This window comes from Lissotriton helveticus, chromosome 9, assembly GCF_964261635.1.
Source record: "Lissotriton helveticus chromosome 9, aLisHel1.1, whole genome shotgun sequence".
NCBI classification, from domain to species: domain Eukaryota; kingdom Metazoa; phylum Chordata; class Amphibia; order Caudata; family Salamandridae; genus Lissotriton; species Lissotriton helveticus.
In genome coordinates, this window is record NC_136070.1 from 6,637,824 (window position 1) to 6,654,398 (window position 16,575).

At 50.8% G+C, this 16,575-nt stretch overlaps 1 protein-coding gene across 2 annotated transcripts in view; it reads left to right on the forward strand.

Annotated features, from left to right (window-relative positions):
- KATNBL1 (katanin regulatory subunit B1 like 1) overlaps positions 1-16,575 on the forward strand; it is a 101,532-nt gene that overhangs the window by 83,921 nt on the left and 1,036 nt on the right. For both annotated transcript variants that reach the window (XM_078659340.1, XM_078659341.1), the window contains exon 9: positions 14,841-14,934. In XM_078659340.1, coding sequence (XP_078515466.1) covers positions 14,841-14,934 — 94 coding nt within the window. The remainder of the gene's footprint in view (positions 1-14,840; positions 14,935-16,575) is intronic.

Consider the following 16,575-nt stretch of genomic DNA (forward strand, 5'->3'; position numbering starts at 1 on the left):
TCGAAAGGGTGATGGCGCGGTTGGGATTGGGAGAGAAATTCCGGAACATGGTGTTTAACTGCTATAAATTCCCTTCTGCAACTGTACGGGTGAATGGCTGTGGTTCCCGACGGTTTGTTATCGAACGCGGTACAAGACAGGGATGCCCGCTCTCCCCCCTCCTCTTCGCGCTCTACATGGAGCCCTTCGCCCAGCGGGTACGGCAGAATGTAGCCGTCACTGGGGTACGAATGGGTGGCTTCTCCCATGCTGTAAGCCTGTACGCGGACGATGTTCTTTTCACGTTGGAGAATCCGGGGCGCGCCCTACCCGCTTGTATGGCTGAACTTAAGGCCTTTGAGAGTGTAGCTGGCTTTCGGATGAATGTGGAGAAATCCACAGCCTTGGACATTTCCCTGTCTCCGGCAACAAGAAACGACCTGCAGAGGCTCTTTCCCCTGCGTTGGTCACGGGATCAGGTGCAATACCTGGGGATTGCACTGGCCCCGACACTGCAGGCAATGGTCTCCATCAACTATGAGGCCATGGGTGTGAAGGTGAGGGAGGAACTTGGTAGATGGAGCAAAGGGACGATCTCTTGGCTGGGCAGGGTTGCGGCGGTCAAAATGACCGTTTTACCCCAAATTTTGTACCTATTCCGAGCACTACCATTACAGCCCCCCAAGGGTTGGATTCAACGGATGCAAACTGAAGTGTCCCGCTTTGTGTGGCAGGGCCGTAAACCCCGAATGCGCCGCGCCCTCACGACTCTGGCACCGGAGGCTGGGGGGCTGGGAGTCCCCGACCTCCGCAAATACTTCCAAGCGTCCCAATTGCGTTACTTGGTGGAGTGGAGTAGGTGGGAGTCCGACAAACACTGGCTCTTCCAGGACCAGGCTGTGGCTGGGCGCCCTTTACAGGAAATACCGTTCCTAGGCAGGCCACACCGCCACCCGAATCTCTATGCGTCTTATATCACGCGTGTTCCGTTGAAAGTGTGGGACTCTACCTGTCGCACTTTCGATCTCACCACCTTTCCCTCGCCATTCACACCTATTGTGGACAATCCTGATTTCGCGCCGGGGACAGAGCAGGGGGCCTTCTCACACTGGAGGGACCGGGGATGTAGGGCACTTTTCCACATGTACACTACGGAGGGGGTCATTCCCTTCCAGAGCTTTAAAGATGAATATCAGATGGCCGAGTCAGAGCGCATGCGTTATTGGCAGGTAAGACACTGGGCCCTGCAGCCGAGCGTTAGAGAGTCCGCAAATAGGAAGTTGCTGCCGTATGAAAAGTGGCTGATAACCCGCACCTCGGACGCCAAACTCATAACTGACCTGTACAGGATGCTCCAGCTCCCTTCTTCCCACTTCCACATTCCTGGTCGGGAGCGCTGGAACAGGGAGCTGGGGAGGACGCTTAGCCCTACGGAGTGGGACCATATTTCGTATAGGGCGCGACACTCAGCTTATGACGTGGGCCTCACGGAAACCTTTACCAAGATTTCCACATATTGGTATCACACCCCTGAGCGATTGCATGAAATGAACGGGCTCCTTAGTGACAAATGCTGGCGGGAATGTGGGCGGGTTGGTACATTGACACACATCCTCTGGGACTGCCCCGTACTGCAAGCCTACTGGTCGGCGGTGATTGATGAGATTGATGCATGCTTTGAGATTGAATTGCCCCGATTTCCAGCGTATGCCTTGCTGGGTCTCCCGAATAGCTTGATGTACCCACTGACATCTAGGAGGGGACGGCAGATTGCTATCATGCTGGGTTCGGCAGTCCAAAACATACTGATACACTGGCGCACGCCTACCATTCCTTCACACACAGGTTGGCTGCACAGATTGTGGCATGTTCTGGGGATGGAAAAGCTGTCTCTCACACTGGCGGGAGACGTGACCTGTTTTGAGGAACTGTGGCAGCCCTTTCACTCGCTATTGGCCACTGAATTTAAGGAAATTACATGCCCTAGGTACCTGAGACTGCTGAGGCTTACGCCCCCGTTTTGAAGCACTGTTCCATTGCGGGGGGGAGGAACAGGGCCATTCAGGAGCTAAGGGATTCGGGATGGATGATACGGATGGCAATTTACTTCCACGATACGCAGCACTGGACAGGGAGGGTGGTGGGAGGGGGGAAGTTTGTTGGGGGGTGTTGTTTACTTAAAGAGAGGTATAGGATGTGGGGGCGATGCTCCTTCTTTTTCCCTTTTTTGCACGTTCCCATGCCAGTGGCAGGATATTGAGGCAGCCCCCCTGGGCTGGGACATTTGCACTCTACTCATGGGACTGTTCCTGCTACGTATTGGGCATATCTGTATGTTTGTTCTACAATGCGACTGTACCTTTCTAATAAAATACTTTAAACATAATAATATCCTGACCAGACTTCGGAAAAGCTTGGTAACACACGTCCGGGTTCAACGCCATCAAGGAAGGCAGTAATAGACTGGATTGTGGTAGGCGCCTGGAGGGCTGCGCTAGGTGAGAACTAACGTGCAAGAAACTTGAGCGTGCCGCCTCTTTCTCCAGTGCCCGTCCCCCATCGCCCACTACTTAATTAACAAAGCCTTGTTATGTAAATGGTCTCTTGAAAGACCTGTAAAGTACTCGTGCACGGCAGGCTGCAGTAAGATGCAGACCACAACAGCTCCTCTCCCCCCCCCAAGTGAGCCAGGCAGGGGGCCTGGTGTTACTCTGGCCCTTGGGCCATTCACACCTCGGCTGCCCATTTGCAGAAGCATTGTATTCCCCAGACACCTCCGTGCCAGACACTACAGGCAGGCCACTGATTTGTATAGCGTTGGCTCCATCAAGTGGCCAAGAGGCGCAACAACAATGAAAATCAGTGAGACTCGGTTTCAACCGAGTCAGCTGATTTTCATTCAGTAGTGTATTGTCGTTTACAATCGGTTTTAACCGAATTCCGGACAGCCTAAATATACTCAACGTACTTCCTGGTACCAAAGGTAGACGAGACAATGAGGCCCATTCTAGACTTACGGTTCCTGAACAAATTCATAAGAACGCAAAAATTCAAAATGACCTCCCTGCAAGAGGTGCTCCCACAGTTGCAGACCGGGGACTTCATGGTCACAATAGACCTCAAAGACGCCTACCTGCACATCCCAATGAACAGAAAGCACAAACGCATGCTCAGGTTCACCATTGGAGAAAGCCACTACCAGTTCACGACACTGGCCTTCGGACTAAAATCAGCACCAAGAGTTTTCACAAAGTGCCTCGCAGCAGTCGCAGCGCACCTACGAAGGCAAGGTATACACGTATACCCTTATCTGGACGACTGGCTGGTGAAAGCAAACTCATACCAGAAATGCAAGCAGCACGCACATACAGTGACGAGCACGCTCATTAACCTGGGGTTCTCCATCCATTGGAAAAAATCATCAATGGAGCCGGAACAGGTCAAAATCTTCCTGGGAGCACAGATCAACACCTTACAGGGCAAGGTGTTCCCCAGCGAGAAGAGGGCGAGGGCGCTGGTGAAGGAAACTCGCCTCTACCGGAAGGGACAAGCTCGGACAGTGAGGACTGCGAGCAAGATCATGGGCATGATGGCATCATGCATCCACCTGGTACCAAATGTACGACTCCACATGAGACCCATTCAAGAATGGCTGCAAGAGCAATGGTCACAAGCCACAGGCGGTTGGGAGGATCTAGTGGTTGTAACGCACGCAGTGCAGAAGGAGATGGCATGGTGGACCATGGAGAACATAACAAGGGGAAAGCCTCTAACGCCCCCAACGCCAACAGTGACCATCACCACAGACGCATCCCTGAAGGGATGGGGCGCTCACATGGAGGAGCTCAAGGTGAGGGGACTGTGGACGACAACAGATGCGGCAAAGCACATCAATTACCTAGAACTGAAGACGATCTTCTTTGCACTGAAAGCCTTTCAAACAAGACTGTACAAACACAAGGTATTGATACAAACAGACAACACCACTGCGATGTTCTACATCAACAAGCAGGGGGGCACACAGTCAGCACCGCTTTCAACGCTGGCGCAGGAGATATGGAGATGGGCCATCCCTCTCAAGATAGACCTGCTAGCCATACACCTACCAGGGAAGGACAACATACAAGCCGATTGGCTCAGCAGGCAGACATCGGCATCCCACGAGTGGGAGCTCAATGCTCAGGAGACAAGGTGCCTGTTCGACAGGTGGGGGACACCATCGGTGGACCTGTTTGCCACACGCCAGAATGCAAAATGCCAAAACTTCGCATCCAGGCAGCCCCAGGAGGGGTCACTGGGGAATGCCCTATGGATAGATTGGTCAAGGACAATCGCTTACGCCTTTCCCCCGATACCACTGATGCACAGAGTGCTGAGCAAGTGCAGAGCGAGCAACATGACCCTGATACTGGTCGCGCCACAGTGGGCGAGGCAGACATGGTACTCGCAGATCATGGAGATGACACAGTGTGCACCCCACAGATTCAGCAGGAGGAAAGACCTACTCTCCATGCAGAACGGAGAGGTACTACATCCAGAGCCAGAGAGCCTGAGCCTAGTGGCGTGGCTCCTGAGGACATAGAGTTCGCACATTTGAGACTACCAGAAAGCACTCTGAGAGTACTTCGGGAGGCACGAAGGCCCAGCACTCGGAAGTGCTACGTTGCGAAATGGAAAAGATTCACAATATGGTGCAGACAGGAAAGACTACACAATCGAATGAAGAGGGACTCCACAGTGCTAAGCTACCTGACGCACTTGCTGGAGAAGAACCTTAGCTCATCCTCTTTAAGAGTTCACTTGGCAGCGATAGTCGCCTACACAAGGGGAGAAACTGGCAGGAGTTTCTTCACATCACAAGTGGTGAAGAGATTCCTAGAAGGAGCGAAAAGGATCGCACCACCCAAGCGGGTGCCGCCACCTGCATGGAACTTGAACACAGTCCTAACGGAACTCATGAAAGAGCCCTTTGAACCACTTCACAAGGCCCCCCTAAAGATGCTAACTATGAAAACAGCCTTCCTGGTTGCAATAACGTCCTTACGCAGAGTAAGCGAACTTCAAGCGCTGACGCTACAAGAACCATACATACAAATACACAACGATAGAGTTGTGATGAGGACTGACCCACACTTCATGCCGAAGGTGGTATCCAAATTTCACATGAACCAGTCTATACAGATACCGATTTTTTTTCCAAAAACCTACAACCAGCGCAGAGCGAGCTCTGCACACCCTGGACGCCAGAAGGGCAGTCATGCACTACATTGAAAGGACAAAGGGACACTGGAAAACAAAACAGTTTTTGGTGTCATTCGCAAACAGCTTCATGGGCAAAGCAGTAACCAAAAAGACCATTGCACGGTGGATCGCACAGACAATTCAACTCTGCCACAAACGTGCAGGACAGGAACTGGCTGAGGGGACACGTGCCCACTCCACCAGGAAGAAGGGCGCTACAATAGCCTTCCTGGCTAACACACCCATAGAGGACATATGCCTGGCGGCAACATGGGCTTCGGTGCACACGTTCACGAAGCACTACTGTGTGGACATACAAATGAACAAGGAAGCTCAAGTGGGACAGAAGGTGCTACAGCACATATTCAACACCCAACGCTCATCTTCCACCCAGCCGCCACAGAGATGAGAAACCGCTACAAAATCTATGCACAGCATAGTGAATCCAGAAAGATTCACGCTGCAAAACGAATAGTTTTCTTACCTGTCGGTGTAGTTTTGCAGCTTGAAGATCTTTCTGGATTCACTAGCGAACCCACCCACCTCCGCCAGAAAGATGAGGCTGGAGAGAGAAGAGGTGGTTAACTAAAGAATGGACTTTGAAAGTACAAAGCGGTAAATACAAACTAAATAGAACATTGCCATTACTTCGGAAACGAAAGAAACATGGAAAAAAAGAACCCGAAGATGGCGCCCAAGAGTGGGAGCTTCCGCAGGAAGCATGCCGACGTCACCGGAAATACACCCAAGGGGGTGTGACGCCGACGCCCACCTGGGCTAAGGGAAAAAAAAGAAAAGACTACGAATCCGGACCCAACCACAAGACCGCGGAATAATGCACAGCATAGTGAATCCAGAAAGATCTTCAAGCTGCAAAACTACACCGACAGGTAAGAAAACTATTCATTTTCACCCTTCGAGCTTCTGTTTGGTCACCCTGAAAGGGGTCCACTTTCGCTTGAGCCGGAAGAATGGGAGAAACCCTATCATGTACCAAAGCAAGGTGTGGTGGACTATGTACCAGGCCTTTGTTCCAGGATGGCCGAGTACATGCAGAAAGCATCCAAAAATCTTGTGGCCAGCCAGGAGCTCCAGAAGCACTGGTATGACCAAAAAGCTGCCCTGGTAGAATTCCAACCAGGGCAACATGTGTGGGTTTTGGAGCCAATGGCACCAAGGTTCGTCCAAGAGAAATGGAGTGGTCCTTACCCTGTCCTAGAGAGAGAGTGATGCCACCTACTTGCAAGACCTGGGCACTAGCAGGTCCCCAAAAGGGCGATACCTGTGAATCGCCTAAAACTCTCATGTGACAGGGCTGAAGTGACCATGTTGATGGTGACAGATGAGGATGAGGAGACAGAGTGAACCTCTACCTGACCGCCTGTCTTACAGCCCCCAAGGTGGGTCAGTACTCAGACACCCTCTCAGCCCAACCGCAGGCTGGTTGCAGGCAGGTCCTGTAGCAGTATGCTGAGCTCTTTTCCTTGACCCCTGGTCAGACCCCCTGTTGCACCCCTGATGTGGACGCTGGAGACGCCTTGCCTGCCAAAATCTATTGCCAGTCTGACCATGTCTAGGAAAGCATCAGAGCTAAAGTCAGCAAGAGGCTGGAGTTGGCGGTCATTGAGCCTTCTGAGAGTCCCTGGGCCTGCCCAGTGCTCCAGGTCCCCAAACCTCATCCACAGGGTGGAAAGAGAGAAATTAGGTTTTGTGTGGACTATAGAGGCCTCAATGCTGTCACCAAGACAGATGCACACCCCCATCCCCAGAGCTGATGAACTGATGGGTAAGTTAGGGGCTGCCAAGTACTTAAGTACCTTTTACTTAACTGCAGGGTCCTGGCTGTTTACCTGCACTGGAGCGTCCGGCTGCAGAGATGCTGGACGGGTTTGTAACCTTGCGAGCTACACCGTGGGGAAAAAGGGGGTCTCCTAGAAACTCGCTGTAGAGGGGGACCTGGGGACAAGTTTGGGAGCTCCCAACAGGGGGTGGGGAGGGCTCTGTTCATGAGGGTCCTGGGAGCAGTTGGGGCTTGGTCGGGTACTGTGGTTCCGGGTCGAAAAGCTCAGATGCAGAGGGTTTTGGTCGGCTGGGCCTGTGCATCAAAGGCACTCACGGTTAGACCTGCGGAGGGGGACAAAACAGAACCACTGGGCCTCTCTCGGTGCTGGCCTCTGCAATGCTAACATCCCTCGTCAACTGGTCGGTTGTTTCAGAGTTTGAGTCCGGATTGGACTCGAACAAGCTTTGGTTGCTACAACTGGTCCAGAACCCTGGGTATTGGTATAGGCCGGCTTCAGTTGGTCCTGGCATCTTCACATTTATTGGGGAGACAGATCTGACCTCCTGGAGCACTGTGAACTCCTGAGAGGCCGCTGCGTTGGTGGACTCGGTGAACAGAACTGTGAATACAGCGTTACGTTTGGTGCTTGCAGGCCGCAGGGAAGTGGCTCCTCCAACTCCAGGGTGATGCTGTCGGCTCGGTGAAGTGCTGGGGGCCCTCTGAGCCTTTTGGAGGATGCACAGCTGCAGAATAGGTCTGGTTGTCGCAAGTGTTGTGACAGTCGCATGTAGGCAGGCAGGGTTAGGCACCAAAGTCCACCAGCAGTCAACACTTCTCACTTCTTCGGCTCTTCTTTCCTCAGTCAGACTAATCCAAGTTCCTGGTGTCAGTGGTGCTACCAAAATACTGCATTATGGGGTGATACAGGGATTGAAGGGTAGTAGGTAATGAGCTACTTACCCTTGGGGTCACTACGCCCCCCCCTAAAGACCACTTCCTGTTGGGAGAGGGCATAACCCTGTCCGAGATTAATTCCAACAAAATCAACATGGTTGTGCAGAATGGTGGTGCACACCTTTGGCATGTGACTGGCCCGGTAGTGCCCCACGCCTCCTATCATAGCGAATTTCCCACCTGTCCTGGTGCCACATGGGCCTCCAAGCAGGCGGTGGCATCTCCCAGGTCTGGGGGAAGCCGGGCTCACATATCCAAGCCTTTGAAGTCCCTGCCCTTGGGGTGCAGATTCTCTAGCCATCCTGCTGGAGGAGGTGTGGACACCTTCCTCTGGAACCGGCATTGTCCTGGTCTCCGAGAGCGCAGGCGCTCACCTGCAAAGGAGTCAGGAACATGTCTGTGGTGGGAGGCTGGGCGATACCAGACATCCAGCACACTAAGAGGCTGGTAGGGTTTCAGGGGGCACCTCTAAGGTGCCCTCTGGGTGCATGGGTTCATAAATCCATTACTGGCACCAGTAGGGGTTTATTAAGACCTGGTGTTTGATACCAAACACAATAGGTTTCAGTGAAGCCATCGTGTAGCTGGGGAACTCATAATGACCAGTGCCCAGGACATATACTTAAGATGGCTTCCCTGTTCACTTGTACATCTGCTAATTGAACTAGACCGCACAGGGGCATAGCTGTTCATACAGGTATGCCCTCCCATGGAGTATAATGCACCCTGCCTTAAGGCTATAAGGCCTGCTGTAGGGATCACTGATGTATGTTGCTCACATGGTCTGTGGGCGTGGCACACAGGGCGTGTGCCGTTCTGTGTTTTCCCTTTTGTCTGCACAGTGTCACAGCCTGCAGTGGCAGCCGGCGGGAGTTTCATGGTGATTCCCTTAGGGTGGCACCATACATGCTGCAGCCCTTAGGAACCCTCTTTAGTACCCATGCCCAAGGTATCAGGGGCACCATTTACAAGGGACTTACAGGGGTACTAAAGGTCTTGCCAATTGGGAAGAGATTGAGCAGTTGCCTTGTTTTAGGGAAAGAGCGCTGGCACGGGGGACCTGGCGTGCAGGGACCCGGTTCACTTCAGTCAAAATTGCATCAGATACGAGGCAAAAAGTGTGGGTGACCAAGTCAAAAAGGGGCGCTTTCCGACACTCATAGCTACCAGATAAAATATAGACTAAGAATTCAACACCATATTACAGATACAAAATGGCACCCGATGGACAGTCCTCGCTTCTGGAAAATGTTTAGCTCATGGTGGAATGTTTGCTGAGAAGAAACTGTAGTTCTCTAAGGAGAGATGTTCGGGTAAATTAGGGTTCCAGACCTAGCCTTGGAGAGAGAGTATGGAAGGTTTTCACTCCGCACTACAAACTAGCCACTACCCCATCATTGACCAGCTCTGGTCAGGTTTCAAATTACCCATTCTGGTCGATTAAGATCAATCCAAGGCCTGCGCCCCTCTCCTTTCCTGCAGAGGGGAAGAGGCTTCTCTGGGAACGCATTTAGGAACTGGTAAAAAAATATTTAATAATATTTCAATCTTATTCTGTCTTCTACTCTGTTATTGCAGTTTCAGTTTTGCTGCCTCAATATCATATTTTCATAACCTGAGGCAACCGTGGAGTCCGCTTTCCGTACTGTTGCAGTTTTTTATTCAGCATCCTTTTTACGTCCGTCTAGAGCAGAGGTCTTCAAACTTTTGTAGTTTGAGCTCCCCCCAGCTGAATTTTTTTTAGATGTTGCCCCCCCTCCCCCCCCCCCCCCCACCACCTGACAGAAATTTCTGGAATCTGGTACACTACATAATCGACTGCCACGTGCGTATCACAGGCCATATTCGGCAAATAATGTTTTACATAATTAGAGTGTTTAGTAAACTGCAGGTTTGTGAATGGGTGTGGTGAAATGACAGAGGCTTATTACACAGCTCAAAACCCAATTTTCCAAGATAAAATGTGCGCAAATTCTTTTTACTAGAATGCTTTGTTTAACACACAACCTAGATTAATAACAACACCACAAACATAAATCTGTGGATCCGTTTTGATCTAAAATTGCATGAAACAAAAACATTTCTCTGCAAATAGTAATAGAATCTCTCGTATCAATCACATTAAAAAGAAATGAAACAAAACAGTATTTACAAGAATCTGTTTAGGATTTATTCCCGGCCATCAGGGCAAAAACAGAGCTGCCTCTATCAAGAGAACCAATGAAAGGCTGGATTGCAGTACATGTAAATATGTGCTTTTGTAATTTAGGACGAAAACCTTGATGGGGCGCGACATGCCCATACTTGTGTACTGGGGCGCAACTAGACCCGAACTTCGGTGGGGCTAACACTCCCATCCAGGGGTAGACCTAACACTGGTTGCACATAGTGCAACTGTCTGTTTTGTCCTCCCCCCCCCCCCCATCTCCTCCTTCTCCATGAATTTCCTCACTACCACTCATCAACAATGCACATTTTTTTATAGCGCTACTCATAGTTTACCCACACTCTGATCTGCATGGTACACGTTCTTTGTAGCAGGCACATTAAACCTCTGCGCTGTGTGGGTGTCAGGAGTACCCATGCGAGTGCACGTTGAGCGATGCGACAGTGTGTGAGTAGGGTAAGAGGAGTGACTGCAGGGTGAGTGAGGTGACCATATGAATTTGGGTGCGGATGTAAGTGCAGGGTCGGACAAATGAATGTATGGTTAGTGGTGGTCTTATTTGAGTGAGTATACACATTGAGCAGTAAGGGGGACATGGGAGTGAAGTGTTTCATGAGTGCAGGGTGAGTAGTGTGCTTGTGTGACAGCAGGGTGAGGTACAGGGTGAACAGCACAAGTGCATTTTGAGTGCAGAGTGATTACTGAGTGCAGGATGAGCGAGTGATCGGAGTGAGTGCATAGTGATCAGAGTGAGTGCATAGTGATCAGAGTGAGTGCATGGTGATCGGCGTGAGTGCAGGGTGATCGGCGTGAGTGCAGGGTGATCGGCGTGAGTGCAGGGTGATCGGCGTGAGTGCAGGGTGATCGGCGTGAGTGCAGGGCGATCGGCGTGAGTGCAGGGCGATCGGCGTGAGTGCAGGGCGATCGGCGTGAGTGCAGGGCGATCGGCGTGAGTGCAGGGCGATCGGCGTGAGTGCAGGGCGATCGGCGTGAGTGCAGGGCGATCGGCGTGAGTGCAGGGCGATCGGCGTGAGTGCAGGGCGATCGGCGTGAGTGCAGGGCGATCGGCGTGAGTGCAGGGCGATCGGCGTGAGTGCAGGGCGATCGGCGTGAGTGCAGGGCGATCGGCGTGAGTGCAGGGCGATCGGCGTGAGTGCAGGGCGATCGGCGTGAGTGCAGGGCGATCGGCGTGAGTGCAGGGCGATCGGCGTGAGTGCAGGGCGATCGGCGTGAGTGCAGGGCGATCGGCGTGAGTGCAGGGCGATCGGCGTGAGTGCAGGGCGATCGGCGTGAGTGCAGGGCGATCGGCGTGAGTGCAGGGCGAATGGCGTGAGTGCATGGTGAATGGCGTGAGTGCATGGTGATCGCTGTGAGTGCAGGGTGAGTGTGAAAGTGAAGGGCGAGAATGGGGAGCGAGTTGCCTGAATGCAGGGTGCATTCCCAGACACTTGAACTAACCTAGCAGGTTATTGACGGCAGCGTAGGGTTTCAGATATGTTAAACTATTGCTGTTATGGCATTAACAAGAGATCAAGGTGGAGGAAATAAATGTGCTGATCTTGCAACAAACTTCCAGTCTTATGATTACGGTTGCCAGCTCATTATTTTGATGGCCCAGTTGGTACACACATAAACAGTCACCTAAAGCTGTATTGTCAGCACTTGACTGTGCATACTTTGAACAGCAAATATAAATAATAGCACTTTTAATTGTGTTCCAAGGCTGCCTGAATGGTCCATGACTGATAATAAAATATAAAATGGAACAAAGACAGAAAAGTCACATTACAAATGTATTTATATTTATTTATAAGCATATTTGGTGTCAAGACAAGCAATTTGCAGGCTGGTTAAAAGAACACATGGGGGGCTGGCATTTTTCTTTTGGTAACTCAAAGTGTTGTGGCGCCTGCCTGTGTAAATGTAACAAACTTTGGCTTCTTTCTAAGAGCTTCCTCACAGGACGGGGTTAAACTGGTAGAACTGAAATGCTTCAGCTGCAGTCGGAGGCAGGATGTCTCCTTTGCTAAAACTAAAAGCAAGGAACAGACCGTAATTTCAGCTGCAGTGGGAGGCAAGGAATCTCCTCTGCTATGAAATCGAACGCAAAGGAACAGGACTGTCTGTTCATTTGCTTTTGTTTTTTTAGCAGAGGAGACCCTGCCTTCCACTACAGCTGAAGCTACTGTTAAGGTCAACACGTAGCTCTTTGCAAGACAAAAGTGCAAGTGGTGCCTTATCTATCCCCCCCTCCCCGCCCCCGCCCTCCTCCAGCCCTCAGTTACCGGAGCTCAATAAACGGATTGTCATTTGAAAGGAATGAAGACCTGCACGCCTCAGGACAATAAAATAATCTGACAGGGAAGATCTTAGTGTGGAGTGCACGCCCCCCCCTGAGATGGTGTCGCGCCCCCCTGGGGGGCGCGCCCCACAGATTGAAGACCCTGGTCTAGAGGCCACTAACATACTGGTGATGTCAGTTAACTATTGAAACCACAACCACGGGGCGTAGACTTCTTGGAATCGGACTTGTGGTGGAAGAAGAGATTCTTCCTTGCGTAAATAACGGGCGCTCGTGGTGAGGGTTTCTCTCCGGTAGTCCTCTACACTCGTTTAAGTATTGGGGTGTATTTAATGTTGGTTCAAAACATGTGTCAAGCAAGCTCCTTCAACTCATGATCTCACCGATTACCTTCTGCCATTGGATCTAAATAAAGTTAAACTAGCAGGGGTCACTAGACCCTGGCAGATTTAATAGTATATTTGTTTTCAATACTTTGCTTGTTTGCCACTTCTAGAACATTCATCCCACTTAAGAGGGAAACCGCCCCATGTCAGAGGCCTAACCTATTAGGGGCGTGAAAGGGAAATCCCACTAAATGCAGTCATGTACACTTTTTTTCTTTTTAAACCGAGAGTCTTTAACTAGTTAACAAATAATAAAATACCATTGGCTTAGCATCGATGTGACTTGCAAATTAAACTACAAGTGCCTCCCTAATGGTATTTTACTGTTTGTTGACTAGTTTGTCTGCCAGATTTCCTTCTTTTTTGGCTTTTCTGGCAAGAATTTTTGTACTCCATAAATGCTACAGCATTGCATTGTACTCCAAGAGAGGTAATGGTAAAGCAAAGAGACCGCCTTCCCCTATGGTGAACATACCGTTCTCAATGGGAATAGTAAGTATAGCTTTAGCTTGCACACCTCGTGAAGCCGTGAACTGAGAGATCTGTGCACACGTGTGGAAAGAAGTGTCCTCGTCTGCGTGTGATCGGAGAAGCTGTGGTGAAAAGGGAGTTGGGAAATAGTGTGAAAAGTACACGCTTCAGGACACCAGCCTTCGACTACACCGAGAGGAGTGCTGGGTGACCGGGCAGCGATGAAAGAGGTTGAGGAGAATCGTGCTCGACGGGTGCTGAGAAGGTCATGTGAGAAAAGTATGCGAAGTAAAATACTGTGGTGATCAGAGTTAAATGCACCATTTCAAGAGTGTAATGGAGATAACAAAGTTGCTTCTGATGTAAAGAGGTGATCAAAATTTAAAGAGCTATCTTGGAAGTGAAAAACATCAAATTCAGATGAAAGCAGTTCAAATAAGCTGTACAACGAGAGGTGAGGATTAAGCCAGTAAAGGAGGTATTTACCCTTATTCTGGGTCGTTTACTCATGGAACTCTGCCTTTTTTGGAGGTTACATTTAATGTGTTACTCTTAAGGCCTAATGATTTTGACATGTTCTCTAGTACATGTACTTGGTAAGGTGCAAGGGGTGTGAAACTGGGATGAAGTCTACACACTGACTCTGCCCCACAGGGTGTAAGACGGTGCTGTGGAGGTCTGCCACTCATTAGGACAGGACTTCACCAGATCTGTTCATGAGCAGCGTTGAAGCCTTAACCACTACCAGACTCAGGATACCAGGGAATGTTGGTGTGCATAGAGGGCTCTGCTGTGATACCGTACACCCAGGGGTCATGCTGTGATACTGCGCACCGGGTGCTGTGGTACCGTGCACCCAGGGGGCGTGCTGTGATACCATTCACCCAGGGGGCGTGCTGTGATACCATTCACCCAGGGTGCGTGCTATGGTACCATGCACCCAGGGGGGTGCTATGGTACCGTGCACCCAGGGGGCGTGCTGTGGGACCGTGCACCCAGGGGGCGTGCTGTGGGACCGTGCACCCAGGGGGCGTGCTGTGGTACCGTGCACCCAGGGGGCGTGCTGTGGTACCGTGCACCCAGGGGGCGTGCTGTGGTACCGTGCACCCAGGGGGTGTGCTGTGGTACCGTGCACCCAGGGGGCGTGCTGTGGTACCGTGCACCCAGGGGGCGTGCTGTGGTACCGTGCACCCAGGGGGCGTGCTGTGGTACCGTGCACCCAGGGGGCGTGCTGTGGTACTGTGCACCGAGGGGGCGTGCTGTGGTACCGTGCACCGAGGGAGCGTGCTGTGATACCATGCACCGAGGGGGCGTGCTGTAATACCGCACACCGAGGGGGCGTGCTATGGTACTGTGCACCGAGGGGGCGTGCTATGGTACCGTGCACCAAGGGCGCGTGCTATGGTACCGTGCACCGAGGGGGCGTGCTGTGATACCATTCACCGAGGGGGCGTGCTGTAATACCGCACACCGAGGGCTGTGCTGTTCGCTTATACTAGCCTTAGCATTTAGTTATACAAATCAGTAAGTTTGTCTTATCTATATTTTCTTTTGCAGAATTATTGTTCTTTTGCGAAAACAGCTGAAAGGTGTTTGGGAACATGGACGTCCGCTCTGTTTGTTACCAGGATTTACGGGAGACCTCGCCAAGGTATTGTCCTCTGTGCTGTTAGACTCCGTGAGAGAGTTTGAGTGGTAGCTGGACTGTGAAGTGCGTTCATGTTCAGTGCATCCTGTGCATGAAGACACTCGACCAGATCCCCAGGATATTCCTCACAGATTTGCAGATTTTGTCAAAAAATGGAAATTTTACAACATTATTGCAGCACTTTATGTTACTCTTAATCATTCCTTTTCAGCCTTATTTGAATAGAAACTGTTTTTACAGAGTATTCCACTTTGAAATGAGCATGTTTAAAGTGCCTGAGGGGGTTACAAGTGCCTGAGGGTGTTTGCGTGTTATATTGTCCTTTGTGGTAACGTTCTGGAGCATGGGTAAAGCCAAGCACTGTAGCACAGGGTTGCCAGTCATCCTGTTTGCTGTGGCATTGTGCTGACATGGGGCTAATGGTTCCAAGCCCCAGAGCCATCGGTTGTAGGACACCAATCCTCTTTCTAGGTCGAAGGGTCGTAGTGGTTAGGGGTGCATTGCTGCGGCTCATATAAGCATGTTAAATATTGCAATATTCTAACACACAACCTTCCTTGGCGTGTTGGTTGCATACCTTATATAATCTGTGGAAATGTGTTGCATACAGTGAGCTTTCCTTCATGCATCCTTTCCTCATTCCCTGCCTTCCCTGATTCCCTAACCGTTGTACTCATCTTTATTCCTGTACACCCTTCCATTCCCTTCCGCATCTGGCTTCCTTCTTGCTTACTTTTGCCTGCTGCATCGATTTTCTTTTTTCTGTGTCTAACTCCCCTTTCTCTTTTTTCACTCATTGTAAACCTCTCCCTTTTTCCTTGTTGATATTGCTATATAGCCTTTCTTTTCCTCATTCACTACTCCTCCTCACAACCACCTCCTAAAAGTGGATTAGGCCCAGCAGAGCACCATGGTGCTTCTGTACTGATCTCCATTTCTGAGCAGTGATGTCTGGAGAGCCACCTTGTACAACGTATACATGTTGTGTCAGGAGGGCCATCGCGTACATGTATACACGTGTGATGTCAGGAGGGCCATGGAATACAACGCATATACACTTGGCACATGCGCCAGAGTCTAAAGGCTAGCTGGTGTCAAAGGCTTCTGTAGTCAGATGGCAGCACAAATAGTGTTGCTCAATGGCAAGGAAAACCAGTCTAGCAGGATAAAGGAGCGACTCTAGCATGTGTGGCCGTGTCTCGTTAAAGAACATTTACATGGCTGCAACATGGTCCTCCTCACACACCTCCACTACACACACACACCTCCAGTACACACACACACCTCCACTACACACACACCTCCACTACACACACACCTCCACTACACACACACACCTCCACTACACACACACACCTCCACTACACACACACACCTCCACTACACACACACACCTCCACTACACACACACACCTCCACTACACACACACACCTCCACTACACACACACACCTCCACTACACACACACACCTCCACTACACACACACACCTCCACTACACACACACACCTCCACTACACACACACACCTCCACTACACACACACACCTCCACTATACACACACATCTCCACTATACACACACATCTCCACTATACACACACACCTCCACTATACACACACACCTCCACTACACACACACACACC